At 55.9% G+C, this 23,281-nt stretch overlaps 1 protein-coding gene across 3 annotated transcripts in view; it reads right to left on the bottom strand.

Annotated features, from left to right (window-relative positions):
* The window catches only part of SLC39A11 (solute carrier family 39 member 11), a 170,029-nt gene that overhangs the window by 39,961 nt on the left and 106,787 nt on the right, over positions 1-23,281 (bottom strand). For all 3 annotated transcript variants that reach the window (XM_006094914.3, XM_023759051.1, XM_023759052.1), the window contains one exon: positions 21,263-21,433. In XM_006094914.3, the coding sequence (XP_006094976.1) occupies positions 21,263-21,433 (171 nt within the window). The remainder of the gene's footprint in view (positions 1-21,262; positions 21,434-23,281) is intronic.

Genomic DNA, 23,281 nt, shown 5'->3' with positions numbered 1-23,281 from the left:
AAAAATTTTTTTTATTGATTTCAGAGAGGAAGGGAGGAGGGAGAGAGAGAGAGAAAAAAATATCAATGATGAGAGAGAATCATGGATCGGCTGCCTCCTGCACACCCCCCACTGGGGATGGAGCCCACAACCCGGGCATGTGCCCTGACTGGGAATTGAACCTCGACCTCCTGGTTCATAGGTCAAGGCTCAACCACTGAGTCACACCGGCCAGGCTGAAGGGTTGTTTTTCACTCAACCTTCCCGGTGACCCAGCGTGGCCTGTCATCCAGAACATTCTTATCAGTCTGTCCATTTAGCCTTGTTGTTGTTGTTAATTCTCACTGAAGGATATTTTTTCCATTGATTTTCAGAGAGAATGGAAAGGAGGCAGGGATGGGGAGAGAGAAGCATTGATGTGAAAGAGACACAACAACTGGTTGCCGACCGGGGCTGGGATAGAATCTGCAACCCAGGTATGTGCCCTTGACCGGAAATGGAACCCACAGCCACAGGCTGTCCTGAGCAACCAGAGGTGCCTCAGTGGCCGTCAGAGAGACCGTGCAGGCCATCGGAGCCAATGGAGAGAGCGAGGCGGAGCCACCGTCAGCCCTAGGTAGGTACTCTGGAGGGCGTGTGTCACCAGCCCCCGGTGTTCCCTGCTCAGAAGCGAGCTGATCCTGAATACTGTGAAAGTCGCTTGCACACCTGCCATCCGCAGCCTGGACATCAGAGAGGAAATGAGTAGCCGTGGGGGTCGGGGGTCAGGTGCACGCTCTGCAGACCTACCACGAAGGGCCGTGTGTCCAGGAGTCGGGTGCGTCTACCGGGGTGCCTGCCACCGGCACGTGGAGAACTGTGCCCCAGAGCCTGGGGGGCTGCGCCAGCCACGGCCGGGGCGCTTTCCTTTCCCGTGAAACCGCCAGCAATATTCCTCTGCAGACACAAACTTATGAAAGCAGGTCACGGCACACCGGCTATTCTTTAAGCGGGTAATGACATATCTGCCAGTTTTATCTCCACCCTGGTGTCTAACGTTTCCCCAAAGAGAGATTTTTTTTTTATCCCCCTCTGTTCCGCAAAGATAAGTCTGACTCAGAGCTTGACCCAGGGCTGGGAGAGAGAACGTGGGACGTTTTTCATCGGTCTCTGCAGAACACAGCACCCCAGACACCAGTTGGCCCGGCTCCCCCAGAGTCGGTTATAGTGGCACATTTTATGTTATGCACATTTTACTACATTAAAAGATACAGTGCAGCATAAAACAAATAACAACCATGAGTGTCTTCTTTCAATATAAAACTCACACCATATCTAAGATTATTGGAAAGTTTAAAATACATTAGCTCCTTAACAAAACACCAAGGAAACAGGACAGAGGCCTGCTGTCTTCCCAAATACCACCCCAACCCTTGATCTTCATGGGGAATCCTTGTATCGGTAAGACAGGCAGGCTATCCATAGGTGAGAATCACGGGCACAGTGGCCAGGGTTCTGCTCTCAAGGCCTCGGTCATTCCCGACAGCATGGAGCGTGGTGCCCACCCTCATTTGTTGTTGAATAAATCACTCAGCACGCTCATTAGGAAGTTGGGGTGCAAGTCCAGGTGCTCAGACATCTAGGTCCAAAACAACAACACCTCACAAGGTGCCTGAGATAGGGGACCACGCTCCAGAAAAGCCAGCGGTGAATTCTCAGATCTGGCCACGAACGAAATGATGGTGGTGGTGATGGTGGTGGGGTTAGCTGTGTCCCTCTGGTCTTAGCCTCGGTTTCCTGATCTGGCAAAGTGTTGCGGCAAATGTGTTCTGTGTTTTCCTGGGTGGCCAACCCTTCTAGGAAGCAGCTGGTTCCTCACATAACTAGCTGTCTATCAGAATTCAGCACCGGGGCTGCTGGACAGCGCCTCACCATCCATCTAGGAGAGCCCCTTAGCTGGCCTCTAACTCCCGCTGCCCCGCCCCCATCCAACTCGATTCACCCCCATCCAACCCGATTCACCCCCATCCACCCCCACCCACCCTCATCTACCCCTAGGAACGCCCAGTCTCCTGTTTCCTCCCAAGGAAACCTCAGCGAGGACACCAAGAGCTCTGCCCGCCATTTACATGGCGACGAGTGATCCTGGCTGCTGCTCTGTGGACCCATCACCACGACCCTCTGTGCCCAGTGGCTCCCAGCCAGTGACTGGGCATGGGGGGGGGGGAGAGAGAAACAGTGCAGGACATGCATCTCTTCCTAGAGAACACCTTCGGCACCAGGACCTCCCTCCAACCTGAGCGCCCCCTCCCTTTCACAGGTGCCAGGTCTGCACCGCAGGCGGGGGCTCTCCCTGCCACCTCTGCTCCCTCCACTACATCCAAACAGGCACCTCCCGCAGCAAACCTCTTGCACATCGAATCCCTTCCTGGCACCTGCTTCTCGGAGGCCCTGGGCTGACACACCATCCCACTGGCCACAAGAGCGAAACACCCAACCAACGCCCTGCAGGGCAACCTGTGCATTACAGACCTTACAGCGCACGGCCCACAGTATTCACTCCCTAAATGTGGACTGAGCCCTGCTGATGGCGAACAGGTGCAGACCCACACGTCCGAGGCAGGCTGGCGTTCTTGGCCACACTCTGCGTGTGGGTAAACCAACAGGAGTTGTGCTAAATGTCCAATGTGGTTACAATTAGTGATGATGGAAATAACGGTCAACATCATGTAGCATTTACTCCATGTCAGGTACTGCTCTATACTTTTCATGTGCTGCTCATTTAAAAAGAGTCCTGAGCCCGACTGGCGTGGCTCAGTGGATTGAGTGCTGTCCCATGCACCCAGAGATCACGGTTTAATTCCTGGTGAGGGCGCATGCCAGGGCTGCAGGCTCCATCTCCAGTGGGGGACATGCAGGAGACAGCTGACTGATGTTTCTTTCTCTCTCTCTCTCTCCCCCCCTCCCCCCCATCATCATTCTCTAAATAAAAATATATTAAAAAAAAGAATTCTGAAAACAGCCCTACCCTCTCTACCTTTTGGGACTGCGAGGAACCAGCACAATGTGCCCTGAGCCATCACTGGGGTGCTGACTGATGGGAGCTGACCTGGAGGGGGAGATGGGGAAGCAGACCCACCTGGCCCTGCAGGCTCACCTGTCCCGAGAGTCGGCCTTGCCTGGAGGACAGAGCCTCCGGCTGAGGCTCCGTGTTTGATGGACGGATTATCGTTAAAGTGCCGGCAGCCACCGCTGGTCCCCCCCCAGACACTGTCAGGGACGAGACGTGACATCGGGTAATAAAGCACAGGACTGGACTCCTAATGGAACCAGACAGGGCCGTAATGTGTCCATCAGCGGCGGCTGAGGCCAAATGCAATACAGACGCGAGGAAAATCAATGTGTGAGTTAGAGAGAGAGTGAGTTTTATCTCTTAGATGTCAAACCACCAGGGAAAAGGTAACGTCTCACACTGTGTTAATTTTAAAAGCGCAATAAACTAGTCATCAGAAAAAGGAACGGAGACGGTGTCAAAGGCCTGGGAGGACCCAAAACGGGCAAAAGCCTGTTCTCACCCTCCCTCCCACTCTCTCTGAAAAGGGGGGCTCCTCTCCCCACCCAGCACCCCTTTTCCTGCAGGGAGTGTTCTTCCCTCACACCCTCCCCGCCTGCTCCCCTCCCCACCCTTCTCACTGAAATAAGTGTGTCCAGACACTTCTTTCTTATTCCAGGTCATCACTCACCTGGCTGGTCCCACTCCTGAGATGCAAAGCTGTTGCCTGGACACCCTCCTCTCTGCGCCCTGGGCCCTGAAAGGGGCAGGCTCCACGGTCCTGCACTACGAGAGCCACTTCTAGGGGCTGAGCGGGCCTGGGTGCAGCAACCACTTGGAAGGGGGTGTACTTTACTCCTCACCCCCACCTGCAGCTGCCGCCACCCCTCCACCCAGTGAGGGCAGTGGTGGGGGTTCTCACCCTTGATATCACACTGGTTCCTTCCTCATTACACCTGACACTGGTCCCACACCAGCACATCCAAGTTCAAGACCTTCCAGGCCCCAGCGCCCCAGGTCCAGCATGATGACACACATCACTGCCCTTCCTTTTCCTCTGTGTTTTATAGACAACACTCCTCACCACCCCTCCCCCCCCACCACAGGTCTCTGAGCTGCCTCGGGTGGGGGACCACAGCCCTGCCTTGGGGATCTCCTGCATCTCCGTGGCTCTGGAATCCACGTGTAGAAGGAAGGACCCTGCTCGAGAAAAGGCTGCCTGAGGCTCTGCTGGAGTGACGGGAACCAGCCCCACCTCGTCGGGGCTCAGCTCGGGGGAGAGACACAGAGAAGGTAAGGGTGGGCAAGTCGCACACTTTCCGTGTCGGGGCTGGCGTTCCTCAGCCACACTAATGTCCTGCTGCGTGTCATGGCACAGAGCGTGGCTCGTGGTGGCGAACGCATGAATGAAACAAATGAGTGAGATGAGCAAAAGAATAAAAAAGGCCCTAGCCGGTTTGGCTCAGTGGATAGAGCATCGGCCCTCGGCCTGAAGGGTTTCAGGTTTGATTCCGGTTGCAGGCTTGATTCCCAGCACCCTCTGTCTCTCCCCCTCCCTTCCACTCTCTCTAACGATCAATGGAAAAAATACCCCCGGGTGAGGATCAACAGGACAAAACAAAACAAAAAACAGAGAAGAAGGAGGTGAGAGGAAAAGGCACAGGTATTCTGAGTCACAAAGACTTGGGTAGAGACCTAGGCCCTGGCGCAACTGGACTGTCCCGAAGCTCACGGACAGGCAGGGAGAGGCAGGCTTTAGCCCTAGGCTGTCCCGATGCTTCGAAATGCACCTCCCAGACAGGGAGGGGCTCTTTCTCCATCACCCACGCGTGGGATATCACAGCATCGTGTCCCCCGCTGTGCGGCCGAGAGCACAGGTGACCTGGCCCCGGGCTGACCGGAGCTCCGAGCCCCTCAGAACCACTGCAGCAGGACCCGAGCAATGTTACCTCCACGGGCCTGCAGACCCCCGACAAATCTCAGGGTCGGCCATGGACAAGGGAGACACTTCTTCAAGGAGGGGCGGGGGCTGAAGGCCACACCGCTGACCTTCCCCACAGCGGCCTGGGAGGCACCTCCACCTCCTAGCAGCCTGGACGTGTACTTAAAACATTTAGCCCAAGAGCAAGGGATGACGTTCACAAGGCCAGAGGGCCTGTGGGGACAGCCTGGAGGCCAGAGCTGCGTGGGCTCCCCACGAACCTCCCTGGGCGGCCGAGCGTCTTCGATCGCAAGATGTCACAGAATCACTGCTGGTTGCTGCTGGTCCCTAGATACTTGCCCATCCTCACACTGCGTGGTGACCTGGCCCGTGGGAACGCAGATGAACAGGTGCTTGTGTAACAGACGGCGGGAGCCGGACGAGGGGGCCAGGCAGGCTGGTGCCCTTTGCAAGGGGACCATCGCCACTAAAATCCCCACCTTCTTGCTCTACCGAGTTATGCCCGGCTCCTAAGAAATTTATGACTTGGGAGAGCGGTTGGCGGCTCGCCTCGCCTCCCCAGAAGGGCTTGGGGACGCCTTTGGGCAGTAAAAGCACTCGTTTCCAAGCAACCAAATAGCAGGTCTTCCGTGCTAGCTCTTCGTTCTGCAAAACGGCGGCTCCAGAGCAGCCTGCCGTTAAATGGGTCGAGGCTGCGTCTCCCGGGAATGACCTGATCCCGCTAAGACCCCTTGTCACCAGACAAAGGTAAACAGGCCAGTGTGAAGTCATGCCTCTCGGGGACTGCCACGCTCGCCATAATTGGGTGTCAGTTGACCTTACGAATCCAATCAGCAAGGTAGTGGCCCCATCACCAGCAGACAAATGGGCCATTTCGTGGGTCCCGTCCGTCGTTTAACAGCAGTTCTCAACCTGTGGGTTGCGACCCCTTTGGGGGTTGAACAACCCTTTCACAGGGGTCGCCTAAATACATCCTGCACATCAGATATTTACATTACAATTCATAGCAATTACAGTTATGAAGTAGCAACGAAAATAATAATTTTATGGTTGGGGGGTCACCACAACATGAGGAACTATATTAAAGGGTCGCGGCATTAGGAAGGTTGAGAACCACTGGTTTAGAAAATCTAAAAGCTTCTATGAACAGGAAACAGCAGTCCCTGGTCTGAACATCTCCCGACTGTCTGGATCTAGCCCTATACACTCGCCATTTAGGCTGGATTGATTTATTCTTCTTTCTAAGCCTAAGGCAGGGTATGTCCCATGAGCCCAGGGCGGCTTGGAGCTGAGAGAATACCATCTTCTCCTCTTTTTCTCTCCCCTCCCCTCCCGCCCCCCAGCCCTCGGCATTGAAATATCTCCCCCTTTATCTATTTCACGCTGGTTGCACCATCTTCTGATTCCTGCCTAACTGTCAGGCCTTCATCGTCCAGGGAGTAATGGAGCCTGGCTCACAGCAACCACCAAGCTCTGGCTAATGGTGTGAGTGTCTGTTCCTCCCGTCACCCCAGCCCTGCTCTTTGCCCCCCTTTCTTTCAGCAGCTCCACTCCCAGCCCCGGGACCCTCCTCTGCGGAGCTCACCCCATGCAGCACCTTGGCCTCTCCGACACCTTCTGTGGTTCTGGGCTCCGCCCAAGGCCCCAGCCCCTTGCAGCCCAGTTTCCAGGCGGCTGAGGTGCCCCCCTGGCCAGCGTCCTTCCGCTGGTCCCTGGACGGGCTGAGAGGAAGGCTGTCAGGTGGGTTCTAGCACTGCCTCCTGGAGGCATTGGTGACCAGGTCCGGGCCCAACTAGGCGAGCTACAAAGGCGAGCTCTCTGAGCTGGCACCCAGCCAGCCCAGCAGGAAGAGCTCCGGGAAACGGTCTTTCCTACGGGACCGCATCCCCTAAGACGACCGTGGGGCAACCCGGTGATTTCCTGGGCAGCTGCAGGGAGCCGGCTGCGAGGTCCCTGCTCATTCCAGTGGGTGGCCCTCGAGTCTCACCACGTAGGAATCGCCCAGCCCTGAGCTCAAGGCCACACTCTGCCTTGCAGGACAAGCTGACTCCCTCTCTGGGGACCAGTGATGGGAGCGCCCACCCCAGAGACAGGCTAGAAATGATGGCTGAGGCTTTGCCCTGGCTCTTCTGCTTTGGAGCGTGTGGTGCTTTGTATCGGCGCTGATTTCTGAACGACCCTGGCTATTGCCACAGAACTCCTGCCTCAGCCCTTCCCCAGGCTCTCGGGGATCTAAGTTACTTAGGGAGCCCTGTTTTCCAGCAGATTCCATGGGGCTGCCGGATCTCCCTGGACCAGGCTGGTCGGAGAACTGGGAAATATGATGGGCAGAGCACCTGCATGGGGAGATGTGATTACAAACAGCAGGACAGGGACACACACTTGCAAATGACGGTGGCAGAAGAGATGACACACAGACCCCGAGAGCCGAGGGCCGAGTTCACACAGTACTGCCGACACAGCGGGACTCACAGCCTGGCCAGCTGGCCCTGGTCGCAGCCACCGGGCCGGCCACACTGTCGTGGAGGCCAGTTCCACCTTCTCAGAGCCGGCCACCGAGGTCGGCGCGCACACCCTGCAGGACGCACACTCGGCTGCTCACACCCATGGGGGAGCCAGTCTAATTAACACGGTTTTTCCTATCGCTCAGGGGCGTTTCCCCATAAGCTTTGACATTTTCCTTTATTTTTATTAATTTCAGAGAGGAAGGAAGAGGGAGAGAGAGACAGAACATCAATGATGAGAAAATCATTGATCGGCTGCCTCCAGCACGCCCCCTACTGGGGATTGAGCCCACAACCGGGCATCTGCCCTTCACCAGAATCAAACCTGGGATCTCCTGGTTCATGGGTCCACGCTCAGCCACTGAACCACGCCCAGAGGTTTTGCTTTATTTTGAAAGAAGTTGTTCTCAAGGGCAAGCCGCATTTTCTGCATTTTTCACTTAATTTCTGCACTGAGGACGCAGAGTCAGCTCAGAAACATTATTACTGCACGAGGTCGTGGCACAGGATGGCCTCGGACAGCTGGCGGTGCGAGGGTGCGCCGGGGCCTCCCGGCAGCCGCCCCATCTGGCCTGTTTATTGCGGTGGCGTCGGGATGAGTGACATATGGTCATTGATTTTATGTCCGACTCGTTTCCACTGTGGCATCTGCTTTCCCACCTCACAGCTGTCAGGAGGCCTGTGCAGCTAGACCTTTTCCCTTTCGGGTTGCATTTGGGTTTTCTTCCTCACTGAGAGAAGGGTGAGGGAGCAGAGACGAACGGTAAGCAGGATTCTGGACGAAGGTGGCCTGCTATGGGTCCAGTCCACGTGCTGCAGGGTTGTTCCGATGTCTCTCGCGAATGCAGAGGCTCTGGACCCCTAATGTCCTGTCACCAGCTGCGTGCACGCTGTCTGAGCTTTTACCATCCTCCCTGGCCTTGAACTGTATCACCGCCCACTCTCCAGACAGAAAATGAATAATATCAGGCTCCCGGCACCAAAACCAGCTGCTCACCTAGCGCCCATCTATTTTGTTTCGGCAACTGGTAGGCTGGCCCTCGAAGGCATATTTGCCATTTTAGGAAGATGATTCTAGAGACAGAGTGTGGGGAAAGCTAGAACGAGGATGTACTTACAGCAAGGCTTCCAGACAAGGGCTGCCGCACAGCCTGGGAGAGGGAAGTGAGATGATCATCAATCAGACAGAGTCACAGATTCCCAGGGTGCCAGCCACACAGGGGCCGCACACAGAAGGCACACTTTGACAAGTCCTTAGCGGAGCAAGCATCTCCGTTAGCCGCAGGCCCCACTCCTCCCTCTTGCCTTTCACGAGCTGGCATGCCTTACTTACATGAACTTGCCTGGTCTGCGAAGGCATTTATATTTCTAACCCTGGGACTGAACAAATTTTTTTCCTTTAACAGAATACAGAGGATTTGATGGCAGAATGAACTGTGGAAACAGCTAAGGGAGGAACGGGATTAAGGATAATAGATTTCTGTCTTTCAAGGGGGAAGTGCCCGTCGGGTGATGTGCACATGGTTCTGTCTGAACTAACGGAATCGGGTGTACGGAAAGGGATAAGCAACCGTGGTAGCCAAGCTGTGCTTCTCGGAGTCTGAATCCCACATCCTTTCTAAACCTCCCACGGCAGGGCCAGCAGAAGCAACACGGGCCCGCTCTGCAAACGTGAACCAGACCTTGCTGTTCCCCAAACTTCAAGCCCCACCCCCAGGCAAGCTGAGGAGGCCGCACACAGGATCCAGACAGAGCCTTCGGCCGGGGAGCAAGCTGGAGAGACCCACATCTTGCCTCTGACTGGTGACAGCAGCTTCAAAATCTAGGTCGCCGTGAGCAGCCAGCTGGGCCTGCATTCGTGGTGGTCTCCCAGGGCGCCTCGCCCACGGCGGGGAGATGAGACGGCACCTTGGAGCTAATGGCACCTGGGAATAGTCCTCACACGCTGCTCACAGCGGCTCTCAGCACCTCCTTTCACCCAGAAAGAGGAAATTCAGAAACTCCTGCTTCTAAATGAAGCGTGACTAAAACCTTGTCTGCCTCCCACTGCTCTCGAGATGAAATTCGAAATACTTAGGGCGTCCCTGAGGCCCTGGGGCCTCGTCTCCAGCTCCAGCTTCAGCTCCAGCCACTCTGCTCCCTCCTCCACACCCCAGCTGCCGGGCCTCTGTTCCCCTCTCTCATCCGCATCTCACCACCCCTCCCTGGTGCAGCTGTGCCCGTGGCCTGGCATACCTGCTCCATTCCTTCGCTCTGTCTAGGCCTCAGTGTAGCTTTCCCTTCCTCCAGCAAATCCACCATCACCGCCCCCCACCCTCCGACCCGCTTCTCTGACTCGCCATGTCACTTATCTATCAACAGCACCCAGAGAAACCAGCGTGGTCGGCCTGCCTCCTTCACGGGGGTCACCCATATGCATGAGGGCTTGTGGCTCTGATGTCCCCAGCACCCCTGCCCAGATAAGCACACCCTCCCTATGAAGTCGGGGTGTCGTGAGCAATGAGGCAGCAGCCTGAGCCAGGCCTCTGCAGCTGGAACCTCCACCTTCCCCAGGGGAAATGCGAGATTGGGGGGGGGGGGGGGCGGAATGGCCGAGGGGAATCGGAGGAGAAAGGCCGAGGGAAGGACCCGGAGCCTATTTCAACGGGGGAGGCTGGGAAAACGGAGCCCAGGCCCCGGAGAGGACACACTGAGTCCGGCATGAGCTACACATGTTCAAATCCAACCACATCACGCATCACGCTCGATGCTGACTTCCCACTGACCGTGCACAAGATACTGTAAGTGCTCAGTAGCCAAAAAACACGCCCGTCCCTGACTTTCAGGTTAGCTGGGGAAACCACATACACACCCCCACCCCCTCGCCTGCACGCACAGAGGATAAAATGACAATATGATGTGAGGCGGCAGGGCAAGTAAGTGATTTTCCCCAGTGGCCGGCAGGCAGCTGTCTCCAGGGTGGGGCCGTCCCAGAGAGCTGGGGGGGGGGGGGGGGGAGTGGGGCTGGGCTCCACAGAGCCTCGGGGCGCATCGCTCCCAGACAGAAAGCTGTGCTTCACAAAAACGCCTGTGCCTGGGAGTGTGTGCCGTCCTACGGGCCTGCTCCTGTGCAAGACCTGTGCAGGACGCTGGGACAGCCTGACACCAACAAGGACCTGTCCGCTGGGAGTCTAGGATCAGACTGAGCACAGATTCACACCTGTGGCCCCAAGCAGCCCCGAGACTCTGATGCCGTGGATGATAATAAGGAATAACAACACGCCCGAGGAATGCCGAGTCTACGCTGCTGCTGGAGGCCATCGGGAGCCTGGCAGGCTCGGTTTCCACATCTGGAGAATGGGTGTTCGAAACAAGGTAAGGACTAAGGCCACCTGGCAGGTGGAGGCACGCGAATGTCTTTCCCCCATCTTCCAGCTGGGTGGGCCGGAGAGAACAAGTGGCGTTAGATGAGGGCTTTTGGGGATGGGTTCTGGGAGGGGAGGTCCTATTCTCTCCAGGGAACTGGAAGGAAGAGCCAGACAAAGGGTTGGGGAAGTCTACATGGATCTCAGCACATGGGATGCACCCCACGCAGTCCCAGTTGAGTGAACCGGTGACTGGGGTTAGAAAACTCTGGTTTAAAATCCTTTTCCTTCAGAACTTTGAAAGCTGGAACTTGAGAACCTGATGCCCCTCCCATCAGCCTCAGGCTCGCAGCCCCGCCATGGAGGGGTCTGCTGTGCTTCCGATTCCAAACTGTTTTCCCAATTTTTGCAAACTCACGGTGGCATCCTAAAGTTTCGTGAGGACGGATCTTGGCAAGAGTCCCTTTTGTATTTATTGGGCTGGCGCTCAGGAGACCTCTCGGGTCTGGAAAATGCACCCACTTCACTTTGGGGACATTTTCATGCTACCGTTTTCGAAACGCCATCTTCTCTTTCTTCCCGGACTGCCAGGTCGTCGGGAGCCGATAACCACAGGGTCCATCTGCTCATTTTCTACCTGTTCTCACGGGCTGCATCCTGTGTCTTCTACTCTATCATCTTAGAGGTTCCTCGACTTTATCTTCTCCTCCTGCTACTTTTTTTCTCTCCAAATTTCAGGGAGGAAGCGAGAGGAGAGATAAAAACATCAATGATGAGAATCATTGATCGGCTGCATCCTGCACGCCCCCTACTGGGGATCAAGCCAGCAACCCGGGCATGTGCCCTTGACCGGAATTGAACCTGGGACCCTTCAGTCCGCAGGCCGACACTCGATCCACTGAGCCAAACGAGCCAAACCAGCTAGGGCCACTCCTCCTACTTTTACGCCTGCCTGCCTACCTGGTGTATCATTCCCAAGAGCTCCTTCTCTATCTGACCTTTCTGTTACTCAGTGTCCTCTGCTTCTCCCTCTGAGGGAGTTAATCGTCTGTCTGTTTCCATGTTGTTTTGTGAACGCTGCCTTGCTTCCATCATCTCAGTTTTCGGTCTTTCTCTTTCTCAAGGAAGGCCTCTCTCAGAAGCCTGAGGGATCTGGGCTGACCAGTTGGATTAACTCGCAGGCATTACCAAGCTCACTGGAAGCCGAGTGTGTGCGGTCATACAGGCCTGGCGATGCGGCTGGTGGGATGGTGGGGGAACCCCAAGGGGACTGAGCATCGAGTCACCTTTCGCTGGGTGGGCTCCAAAGGTCAGTGTCTGGAGACCATTCATCTGAGAGCCTTTGGTTTCTCCAGCGAGGGTCCTTCCTTTCTTCCCGGAGGACATGATACCTTACTCTTGGCTTCACCAGTCCCTGTACCCACTGTGACCATCACCTTCCATTCCTCCTGGCCCCTGCAGCCGGCCCTCCCTGCGATGCACTAGCCAGATGCCCCCCTGGGTTCCTCTACCTGGAAAATCAAGGCATGTCCTGCCGTGTTGCAGGGGAGGTAACTGTCCAGGTGTGGGATAAAGATCTAAACACACTCCTGCTGGCTGTCCCATCTCGTCCCTGCACTAATCCCAGCCTCCATGCTACTCTCAGCCTCCACGCTACTCCCAGCCTCCATGCTACTCCCAGCCTCCACACTACTCCCAGCCTCTAGGCTACACACACACACACACACACACACACTCTAGGCTACACACACACACACACACACACACACACACACACACACGGCACATGTCCACCAAAACACTTGTACAAAACATTCGTTGTGGTTTCCTCCTGAGAGTCCCAAACTGAAAAACCACAGTGTCCATCCACCACAGATAGCATACACGGCGGCGTGCAAACACAACAGAATGCTACATAGCTCATCATCGTCATCATCATCAACTAATAAACAACCCCTGGATGAATCTCGGAGCCAAAGAAGCCAGATACAGACCGGAACATTTGGTGCGATTCCATTAAATGATATTCAAGACCAAGCAAAACCTATCCGTGCGAAGTGAGTTAGAATAGCTGTTATCTCTGAGGGATGGCAGCTTGGGAGAAGCTCTGAGAAAGGCTTCTAAACATATTTTGCATCTTGGTCTGAATAGTGGTCCCAGAGATGCAGAGGTACGTGAAAATTCTTTGAGATGCATTTAGGATTTGTCTGACTGTACATATGTGATAACTTGATTTCAAAAATAAGAAGAAAATGGAGTATCCCTGATTGTCATTTTAAAGCTTTACTGGAAAAGGTTTTCTGGGGGTGGAAAAGATCTACTATCTTTTTAGAAGCCTACCTGGACCTTAGAAGTCAGGGGAGGGGCTGGGCGCCACTGCATATCCCAGTGCAGTGTTCGAGATGTTGGACCTAAAATACAAAGCTCAGGCCTCCTTCGGCCCCAGCTCTGCTATGAGGCGGGACCTCTGCCATCACATTCCTCTGAGCTTCAATCCCTCTTAAGACAAAGGGTGACTTACATTGCCTTGGAGTCCACCCCAATTCTAAAATTCTTCGACCACTGGGAAAAAATTGAGATTAAAAACAAAACAAAACACAAAACACCAAAAGGTATTCTCTCTCTTTCCTCCGTCAATCAGACACACACTTTCTGGCTCCGATTCGCCCACCGCTGACGGACAATACGCTCTCGGGGGCCGGAGACATCACTCATTTTCTTGTGCACTCGACTCGCTCGGGGAGGTGAATGTAGCCGGCGCCGTTAGACGAAAAGAGCCTTATTTTGCCATAAAATACATTAGATCTAAAGCAAAGCCTTATATCTATAAAGCAATGAAATTGCATCCACAATAGAAATTCTGTCAGCAAAGCTGTGTAACAATCCCAGGCTTTGGAGAGAGTTAATATTTCCACCAGCCAACTTAATGGGCCCCTGAATAAACTGCCTTTCCCCCCTCCAAGTCCAGAGTTTGGCCAGGAAAAAACAATACGACACATAATATGTTTGGAGAGAAAGCTGCTTCCCAAGGTCGTCTTATTTACCCGGTGACCGAGGTCATCTTATTAAACTGGTGACCAAGGTCATCTTATTTACCCGATGGCCGAGGTCATCTTCTTTAACCAGTGGCCAAGGTCATCTTCTTTAACCGGTGGCCAAGGTCATCTTATTTAACCAGTGACCGAGGTCATCTTATTTACCCAGTGGCCAAGGTCATCTTATTTAACCGTGGCCACTTCTTGGGGAAGACAAGCATCGGGCCATCCATCTGATGGCTGGCAGCTGTTTTCCTTCAGCATATCATCCTCAAGATGAAGAATTATCACCTTCATCCCAGACACTTTGGTTGCTGTTTCAAATCACAGCAACAGTAAAAATTCATGAGAACGTGAAGCGTTTAGAATCTAGAGGTAGGGTTGGATACAGTCTGTTGTAAAGATGCCTACGCAATTTAACTGCATCTGTGAGATCGAAAAAGGAACGGTTGAGCACACGAGACGATAATGTGCTTTCAAGCCACCAGGGAGGGGCCGAGCCAGGATCGAACCCGGGCGGGCTCTTCCCCCCCACGTGGCCCTCCTGCAGGGAGGGGTCCTGAGTGGGGGTCCCTTTCCCCGAGGTTACTCGGAGCCTCTCAGACCGACCACGTAGGGGCACAGAGGCTGCTGTCGTCTTCCAGTCTCCCTTCTCCCCCGTTCCTTAGTGAGGGAACGCTGTGCGCTAGAACTTTCCAGAAGCAAAGCAGGAGTTGGGAGCTGGCCTCCTCCACACCATCTGGAGGAAGGAGTGACGGCTGAAGGTCCGATTTGACCCTGGACTAGGGGGAGGAGAGCCATGGGCAAAGCAGAAACCAAACAGGGGCCCGTGTCCCACAGCTGCCATCCCTGTGCTGGACTTTCCTTCATTCCTCACCCGAGGCCATGTTTTTATTGATTTTAGAGAGAGAAGAAGGGAGAGGGAGGGAGAGAAACAGCGATGTGAGAGAGAAGCATCAATTGGTTACCTCCTGCTCGAGCTGCAACCGGGGAGTTAAACTGGCAACCTGGATATGTGCCCCGACCGGGAATCGAACCCGCAACCTTTCGGTGCACCAGACGATGCTCCAACCAACTGAGCCACACCAGCCAGGGCTGGACTTCTTTTCTTTAATTTTTTTTATAGATTTTTAAAATTTTTTTTTATTGATTTCAGAGAAAAAAGGAAAGGGGGGGGAGAGAGAGAGAGACATCAGGAGAGAGGGAGAGAAAGAGAGAGAGAGAGAGAAACATCAATGATGAGAGAGAATCATTGATCGGCTGCCTCCTGCAGGGCCCCCACTGGGGATCAAGCTGGCAACACAGGCATGTGCCCTGACCGAGAATTGAAGTGTAATCTCCTGGTTCATAGGTCAAAGCTCAACCACCGAGCCACACTGGCCGGGCCGGACTTCTTTTAAATAAGAGACAAAACTGTTGTTTCGGGTTTTCTGTACGTGCTGTCGACCTCTTATCCTAACTGGGATGTCAGAAGCCCACTAGGGGGGTTACACGTGGGTCTTCAAGGTCACCTGCCCCACGCCTGAGCTGAGACGTTTCTGCAGGCGGCTGCCCAGGTGTGGAGTGCGGCCATATTTCCATGACTGTGCTCCCCACACTGGACCTGAACTTGGGGATCCCTGCACCTTGAATGGGAGTCACCCCCTCACCCCCAGGGCACAGCTTTGGTCACTGGTGGCAGCAGAGTTCGATTTCAGAACCTCACTCAGCTATTGCTTTTGTTCTTCCTTCCCACCCGGTCCCCGTCCCAGGGAGGGAGGGAGAGAAAGCCGGGCCAGCAAGAGCACATCCAATCCCGTCTTAATCAGCAGCATCTGGAGAGCGTGGCACACTCGCTCGCAGGGCCCAGGCGAATCGCCGGTGAGGGCACCACCAGCACATTAAGGGAAGCAGCAGGGGTCGGGGACAGGTTCCAGGCGGGGCCAAGGGGACCCAGGTCTGCAGATGGCTGGTTAATTACGGCTGGGGGTAGGAGGGTGGGGTTCCCCATCCCTTCCCTCGGAGCTGTGCGCTGAGAAGGCTCACGTGAGACGTCGCAGGCCCCACAGCGCAGCTATGAAACCCCTCATCCCCCACGAACACGCCGGAGGTGCCGAATGGGTCTGGGGAAGCGTGCACAGATCATCCTCTCCTGGGGGGAGACTCGGTGTCATACCCCACGGCCAGCCGGGTGCCGGGGAGAGAGGAAGAACAGAGTGCTTTCGCCAACAGGAAAACTGACTTCCAATCAACGAATAACAAGGAATTGGCTCCCTCCCGACGCAGCGCGGGCTGGGGAAGGAAGGGCTTAGCTGGGTCACGAGCTTTTCTGACTCCCGGGGCTCTTGGGAGCCGGGGTGGTCTCTCAGGGCAGGGACGGGACGGGTGACATCATCCAGCCTGGGGTCTGCTTCCCAGGAGAGTGTTAGGGGCAGGTTGGCACACACGTGCACGCTCCACAGACAGGGAGTAGAAACCGGCCAGGTTCCAGGTGGGCCCGAAACTGGAAGGCAGAGGGGAAGGGAGGAAGGGAGTGGGGTGTGGGAGCCTCTAGACAAATCAGGGGGCGGGTGTCCCCTGAGCATCCCTGTTGGGGCCAGAGTATGAGAATGACAGAGCAGGTGTCAGATGGGAGGAGGGGGGCCACGGGGAAAGCGTGAAGGGACACGGCCCCGGCACCAGATTGGAGGTCAAAACAAAACAGTGCTGCCCCTCGAGGGATAGTTTAGCCAAGAATAACTCAGGTGATGGGTTCCGGAAAGACCCGGGTCCCTCCTCTTTCCCCTTTCCCATTCACCAAAACCCTAGGCATCCTGTACTGTGTAACCAGTCCGCCTTCCTGCCCAGCTGCCCCCACCCCTAAAAGGAGAGAGATTGGGACCACACATGAAAACTCGGAATTCACAAGCTAAGTTACCACTAGGAAGGGGCTGTGTCCTGGGTCCTGTCCTCACCTCTGAAAATGAATCAGGATTAAAAGGCTGCTTCATTCCGTCTGCATCAGAAAGTGTTCCCTGATATTTAAACACACACAACACAAAACTCAGCTCCCTGTTTTTGTCAACTAGGGGACTGGCTCACTGTGTCTTGGACGACATGTCAGTTTGTTTAAAACACACAGAAGAGACGTTCCTTCCAGCTGTCAGAGCAAAACTTCTTTGCTCTTCCGTCCAGCAACCCCAAGAAAAACAAGGGAATTTGTGGCTTGGTTTCCTTGGCAACCTTATCTTCACTCCAGGCCCATCTCCTGTCTCTAAGCAACAGGGCGCTCTTCAGAATTAGCCGAGGTGAAACCCAGGCTTCTGGGAGTCCTCACGGACCACACAGGTCAGGGTAGAGCGCCTGGCCCCTTGAAGGGCAGGGCCCAGGGACCAGGCAATCTCACGGCCCCACTGTCCTCCCCCAACCTCCCACACACCCCGTCTTCCTTGTGCCCGGACTCCCGCCTGCCCACTCTCCTCCCCTGGGCTGATGCCTCTGTCCTCCAGAGGGGTCGGTGGCTCAGTTTATCAGCCAGTGTCTCCCATAGGACCCGCCCCTCACCGAAAGGCCCCACACAGCTCCAGAGAGGGAAGCTGACCCCGGACACCAGGCCACAGAAGGGAGCACTAAGACGCCACCGGGACACTGGTTTCATAAGCAAATGGCTCTGCTGGAGAAAGGCGTGTGATTAAAAGAGCGTGAGAGAAATGCCCATGTCGCTGTGCTGACATTTAAGAAGAGTTAGCACAGGAAAACGGGATTCGGAGATTAGTTCCCCGTCAGCATGACCCCGCCTCTCTCCCGACATCTCCGAGCCAGGAAGGGCTTCTGAGGACACACGGAAGGGGGACAAACGCGCAAGATCTCTGGAAGGGACGGCTCTGAACTTGACTCAGAGGCTGAGGAGTGCCGGGGCGGGGGGCACTGCCTCTCGGAGCGCGGGGGGGGGGGGGGGGGGGGTGAACTGGGCAGCGTCCCTGGGGCATAGACTTCACAGTGAGGTCCCCAGGACAGTGAGGTCCCCAGGACAGCAGACGTCCTGTCTGCAAAGCCGGGGCTGAGTGGGGAGGAGCTGTTCTGAGGGGCCGCGTGGACACTGACCAGCTACGTGGCCTGGCACGTGGGGGCGGGGGGCGGGGGCGGGGTGCATCTCTCTGCAGATGACACAGCACCCAGAGGAGTGGACGAGGAACCGTCCTTGGAGCAGCTCCCCCCCCCACCTGCCCTGCACCCCAACATCAGACACGACGACGAGCCTGCTGAGCCATCCCCTACGCAAGCCAGTATCTGCCTAACGGTCGCTAGAAAGACATCTGGAAGCTACTGGAAACTTTGAGTCCTAAGACAGAAGTGTGTTCAAACTCCCCTGCTTTAATGTACGTAGTAGGTCGAGGATGACAGACGCTGGCAGATGTGGGCTGAGTCCAGATGGGAGCCCCAATCCCAGGGCAGCCATAGAACGTCGCTTCCTCAATCGGAAGGCCCGCAGGGCACGGCGTCCGTGTGTCCGGCCTGTGGCGGGAGGTGACATCATCTCAAAGCTGCCGTCACTTTTCCTGTGTCTCCCCTCTCGAGGCACCGGGCGATTCTCACGCTCCCACCCACCAGCCTGTGCCGCGGCGCACGCCCGGGGACACGCCACGCCGAGCGGAATGTCACCCAGACGGGAGCCCGCGATAATTACAATGTCAGGCTTCCCGCCGAGACGCAGATAATTAGAGGAGAACATTGCAGTGTTTCCCAACCCTGGAGGAAGTGAGAAGCGCCTTCCAAAGGAACCACCTGCTGGAGTGAAAACTCAGGTGATGGGAGACGTGCCCATCTGAGATCCTGAGACCAGACCCGGGCGGTCTGGGAGGGTCAGAGCGAAGCGAAGACCGAACGGGGGAGGGGTGTGTGTGTGGGGGGGACATTTCCCAGCCCCACTGTGCTCCGGGCACCCGGCACGCACTTCCCAGCAGATGACGCGGACAGAGCCGCCATCGCTGTCACGTCACTGAATGCTGCGCTGCAGACAGACGCTGCCCCACTGTCCTGCTGGGGAAACTGAGGCTCCCCCAGGTTCACCCAAGGCCACCTGCCAGCCGAGCATTGCGTGGCTCCAAGACCCAAGCCCCAGCCTTTCTGACTTGAAATCCTGGGTGTGTCCATCTCTCCCTCCATGTCACGCTCCCTAAGGCGGTTAAAGGGTTGACGCTCTCTGGTCCTGGGCCGTCCTCACTTGGCGGTGGGTGAGGGGGTGAGGGGGTGAGGGGGTTCATTTCTACACAGACCCGCAGGGCGCCCACAGTGGCAGGTCCTGTGCGTGAATGAGGCTTCTGTCCTGATACCCCCCTCCCGCCACCCTAACTCTCCTTGCTGAGCTGAGCCCATGGCCACCGGTGATCACTGCCGACACGAGCCTTTAATGTGTCAAGTTGTGAACAGAGAGAAGCACTTTCTGAATTCTTCCATAACCGGCTCTGAAAACCCCTGCGATCCGTCTGCCGACGGAAGTGAGCTCGCCAAGCAGGAGGCAGACTGGGGGCAACATAGGGATGGAGCTCGAACCAGCTCTGCCCACCTGAGTGACCTGGAGCTTGTCTAATTAGCCTCTCGGGGTCGAGTGTCTAAAACATTGAACAAGGACACAAACATCTACATCATAGATGTGGAGCCCTTCACGACTCCAGCATCGTCAGCGTGCTTCTGACCACGAGGACGCCTGCCTGTGAGTGGGTCTCTGTCCGCAGAGAGGATGCCTCCAGTTTCTGGGAGCGAAGCCCGGGGAGTAGATGGTTTTCCCGGGAAAGGCCCGTGTGTAATAAAACTTCCTACCCGGTCCTCGTCCCAGGAAAATGAGTCGATCAGTTCTCTCGGGCCACTGGCTCCTCCCTGTGGAGTCTGAGAGCTGCCCCTGCTAAGCTGCCTGGTGGCACATGGGGACCAGGCCGGGGAAAGAGGATGGCCAGGCTCACGCCACCACCAACCCAGAACCCGTGAGGGCTGTGGTCCGGCCAGGCTCACGCCACCACCAACCCAGAACCCGTGAGGGCTGCGGTCTGGCCAGGCTCACGCCACCACCAACCCAGAACCCGTGAGGGCTGTGGTCCGTGTCAAAGGAGACTGCAGATGGGACTGGCCTGGCCCGCCTGGGGGTGGGTGAGGACCCTGGAGGTGTTGTCGAGGACGCAGTGATTAACGTCATTAAATAGACGAGATGAATAATGTACTGACTGCATGACTGTTCACGCATCACCCAGTGCCGGGCTGAAGGGGCCCCAGGGATCCCTGAACACGCCCTCCCCTCATTCTCCAAGGGGGCCGCGTTTGGATGAGATGCCCTCCGGCATCCCTTTAAGCTCTACATGCAACTTCCTCACGTACAAAGCAATGGCAGTGCCCTGTGGGGCCCATAAGCTCCTCGTGAAAAGAGATGAGAAGGAACTCGATTGCTACTTGATGTTCAATCCCCCTCAGATACAGAAAGGGAGCCACAGTCGTTGGCGGGCGGTTTTGGGGTGTTCACCGGCCCCCTGGGGGCTATCCGTCCACAGCTCTAGAGCAGAAAAGAACCCCCCTTTAGAGAAACAGGTGTGAGGGGTGCAGGCAGTTCACCTGCTTCAGGAAGAAATGGTCATGACTGCTGGAGGCCGGGGCTGCGAGCCCCCCTGCACACGGAGGGGTGCCCACGCTCCGAGTGTGGCGGTGCCCCTCTCCTCCCCACCCCGCGCCCCTCTCGCGCAGGGGCTGGGCATGCACGTCGTTTGGAAAACGACACCCCGAGGAAAGGACGTGCCTTGGTGACAGTGCCCCGGACTGAACACACTGTCTCGGAAAGTGCTTTCAGGCGGCAGATGACAGACGCAAGGGCTCTGAGCCGTCGGCGGTCCCTGCCTGAGGAGAGCAGCTCCCTTTCTGTGTCTGTGCTTCCAGTGATGCTAAATAAAACGTGTTGTTTTTGGAAACACAACACCAATACATTGTTGTTGTTGTTTTTCAATTAAAATAAATCCAAAGACACAAAACCAATTCCTCCGAAATGCTAAAAAAGGAAGGATTGGCAAGGACATTTCAGAAAGGTGTCACAGGTGAGACAAACGGCAAAGCAGACGGCACTGACTTGGGTATTCTACGACCATGAAGTGGAGGAGACGTCGCGTGGTTATGAAAGGCTCATTCTCGGGAATCGGGACAGTTAGGCAGTCGGGCTCCAGAGGACTTGGAGCAAACACATAAAGAGAGGAACTCACGGACGGAAAAAAGAGTGACATTGTTCGGAGAGACTGGAAAGGGGAGTTTTCTCATACAGGGACCCATCGAGAAGAAGTAACCCCACAAATATAGTCAAGAAACATCTGCACACCCCTCAAAAGAGGATCCGCACCCCGACTGTCCGGCCCCCTTCCCAGCCAGGCAGCTGAGCCGGCAGCAGTGCTGACCTTCAGCAGTGCCTGCCCTGCGGGCCAGGCCGGGCCAGTCCTCACCTGGGATGTTGTGGATGGTGATGGCCAAGATGAGCAGCGTGATCCTCCTCCAGCTGCTGCCGCTGGGCGGGGCCGAGGTCCCCGGAGCAGACGCAGGGACAGCGGGGCCCTCGGGCTGGTCGGGGGCCGCTGCCCTCTTCCTCTGGTACGCCTCGCCATTCTCGCTCTTGTCTGCAGAAAGAGAGACGGGAAGAGAGAGGACTGTGAACAGGAGGAAGTACTTCGGACGTGGGCAAGCAGCGGCAGGAGGAGGCTTTCAGATGGGGACGGGAGCTGCTTCCTAACTTGCTGATGGACCGTGCGTGCTCCTGAGTGTTCCTTCATGTCCTCATCCCTTCTCTCCTCACGCCTCACTCATCCACTCACACATCCTGCAAACACTCACTGCGTGGGCATTTGGCGCCCAATGGAAAGGCACTAAAAAGGGCAAAGAAGATGAAAACAGGGTACGCTGGCCATGCCCACTTTAGGGAAGCAACGCTGAGCAGGGGCGAGAAGTGCAGATTCTGGAAGCAGACTTCGGCCCTCAAGCTGCTAAGCCTCTTTGTGCCTCCGTTTCCTGATTCACAAGGCGGAATAACAGTACCTGCTGCTTCGGGCTTTTGCGAGGATCAACAGAGAGGCTGCATGAAAACCCTGAGACTGTCCTAAGCGCTGTGTGTGGGGACGTGGTGGCTGTCACACGCCCTCTCGCCCACAGCCCACAGAGCTCTACCCATGACTCTCCTGGGGACCCATTCAAGAGTGTGTGTGTGTGTGTGTGTGTGTGTGTGTGTGTGTGTGTGTGAGTGTGTGTGTGTACGAGCATCCGAGTGCCACTCGGTCCCAGCTTTCCTGCCTCAGATGTCAGGCAGCCCCAGTGCATGTTTGCACGTGGGTGGGTATCTGTGCACACCTGGGGGGGTGCTGTTGTACATTCTGACAACATCTAACGACTCAGGCTGTAGAGGCTGGATGGGAAATTGAACTATGTATCTGGGATTTTAAAATATTTTTATTGATTACAGAGAGGAAGGGAGAGGGAGAAAGAGAAACATCAACGATAACAGAATCATTGAGCAGCTGCCTCTTGCTCGCCCCCTATTGGGGATCGAACACACAACCCGGGCCTGTGCCCTGACTGGGGATGGAACCGTGACCTCCTGGTTCATAGGTCAACGTTCAACCACTGAGCCACCCCGGCCGGGCTAAGTATCTGGAAGTTTAAGCCCATGAACACTAACAACATGAGCAGAGCAGACCAGAGTGCAGGCAGGAAGCAGGCCACCCCCATGCCCCGGGGACTAGCCAGCGGACACCACTCACTCCCTGGGCCTCCTCAGAGCGTGGGAGGTGACAAGGGAGGAAAAAACAACCCCAAAATCCAAACTCTTCCCTTTAGAATTTTATAACTTAAGGGATGAGAGGCAGGGAAGACATGAGTAAATTCCTTTAAATCCAAGGGGCAGGTCTGCGTCTCTAACGAGCACTGAAGACTGTGCTTATTGCTGTGACACAGAGGACCGGACGCTGGTTCTCCTGCAATAACACGCGAGAGCCACAGGGTGTGACAGCGCCAGCAAATGCCAGCACCGAGTGTGGGTCTCCCGGGACCGTCTCGAAGCATAGAGTCGTGAGCCCAGGAAAGACGCCTGGCCCTGGGGTCCCAGGTGGGGGCCTGATGTCGGCGCCTCCTCCAGTAAATAAGCCACCACTAATGAGTCCGCGAGGAGGGAAATCCGCCCACATCAATCAGGAGCGCGCAGAGGACCCTGACAATGAATCTTCCTGCCTCTCCCCGTCAAGGCTCGTTAAGCCGTCACGCGCCACCAAGCAAAATAAATGCCGCGCCGTGGACAGAGGAGGACCGCTTCAGGGGCGAAGCCACGCCTGGTGGGGGATAGGAGCGGGACGCAGTGACAAGACCCAGGAGACTTCTTGAAAGAGGAGAGGTGTTGACACCTCTGAAGCAGGACTGGGCAAAGAGGAAGGGCACTTAGGGATGGAACAGCTGAGGCCAAGTTCAGAGACCGAAAACAT

The sequence above is a fragment of the Myotis lucifugus genome, unplaced genomic scaffold, assembly GCF_000147115.1.
Source record: "Myotis lucifugus unplaced genomic scaffold, Myoluc2.0 scaffold_146, whole genome shotgun sequence".
NCBI lineage: Eukaryota > Metazoa > Chordata > Mammalia > Chiroptera > Vespertilionidae > Myotis > Myotis lucifugus.
The sequence above is the reverse complement of the archived record's forward strand: the minus strand, read 5'-3'. Positions and strand labels throughout refer to the sequence as shown.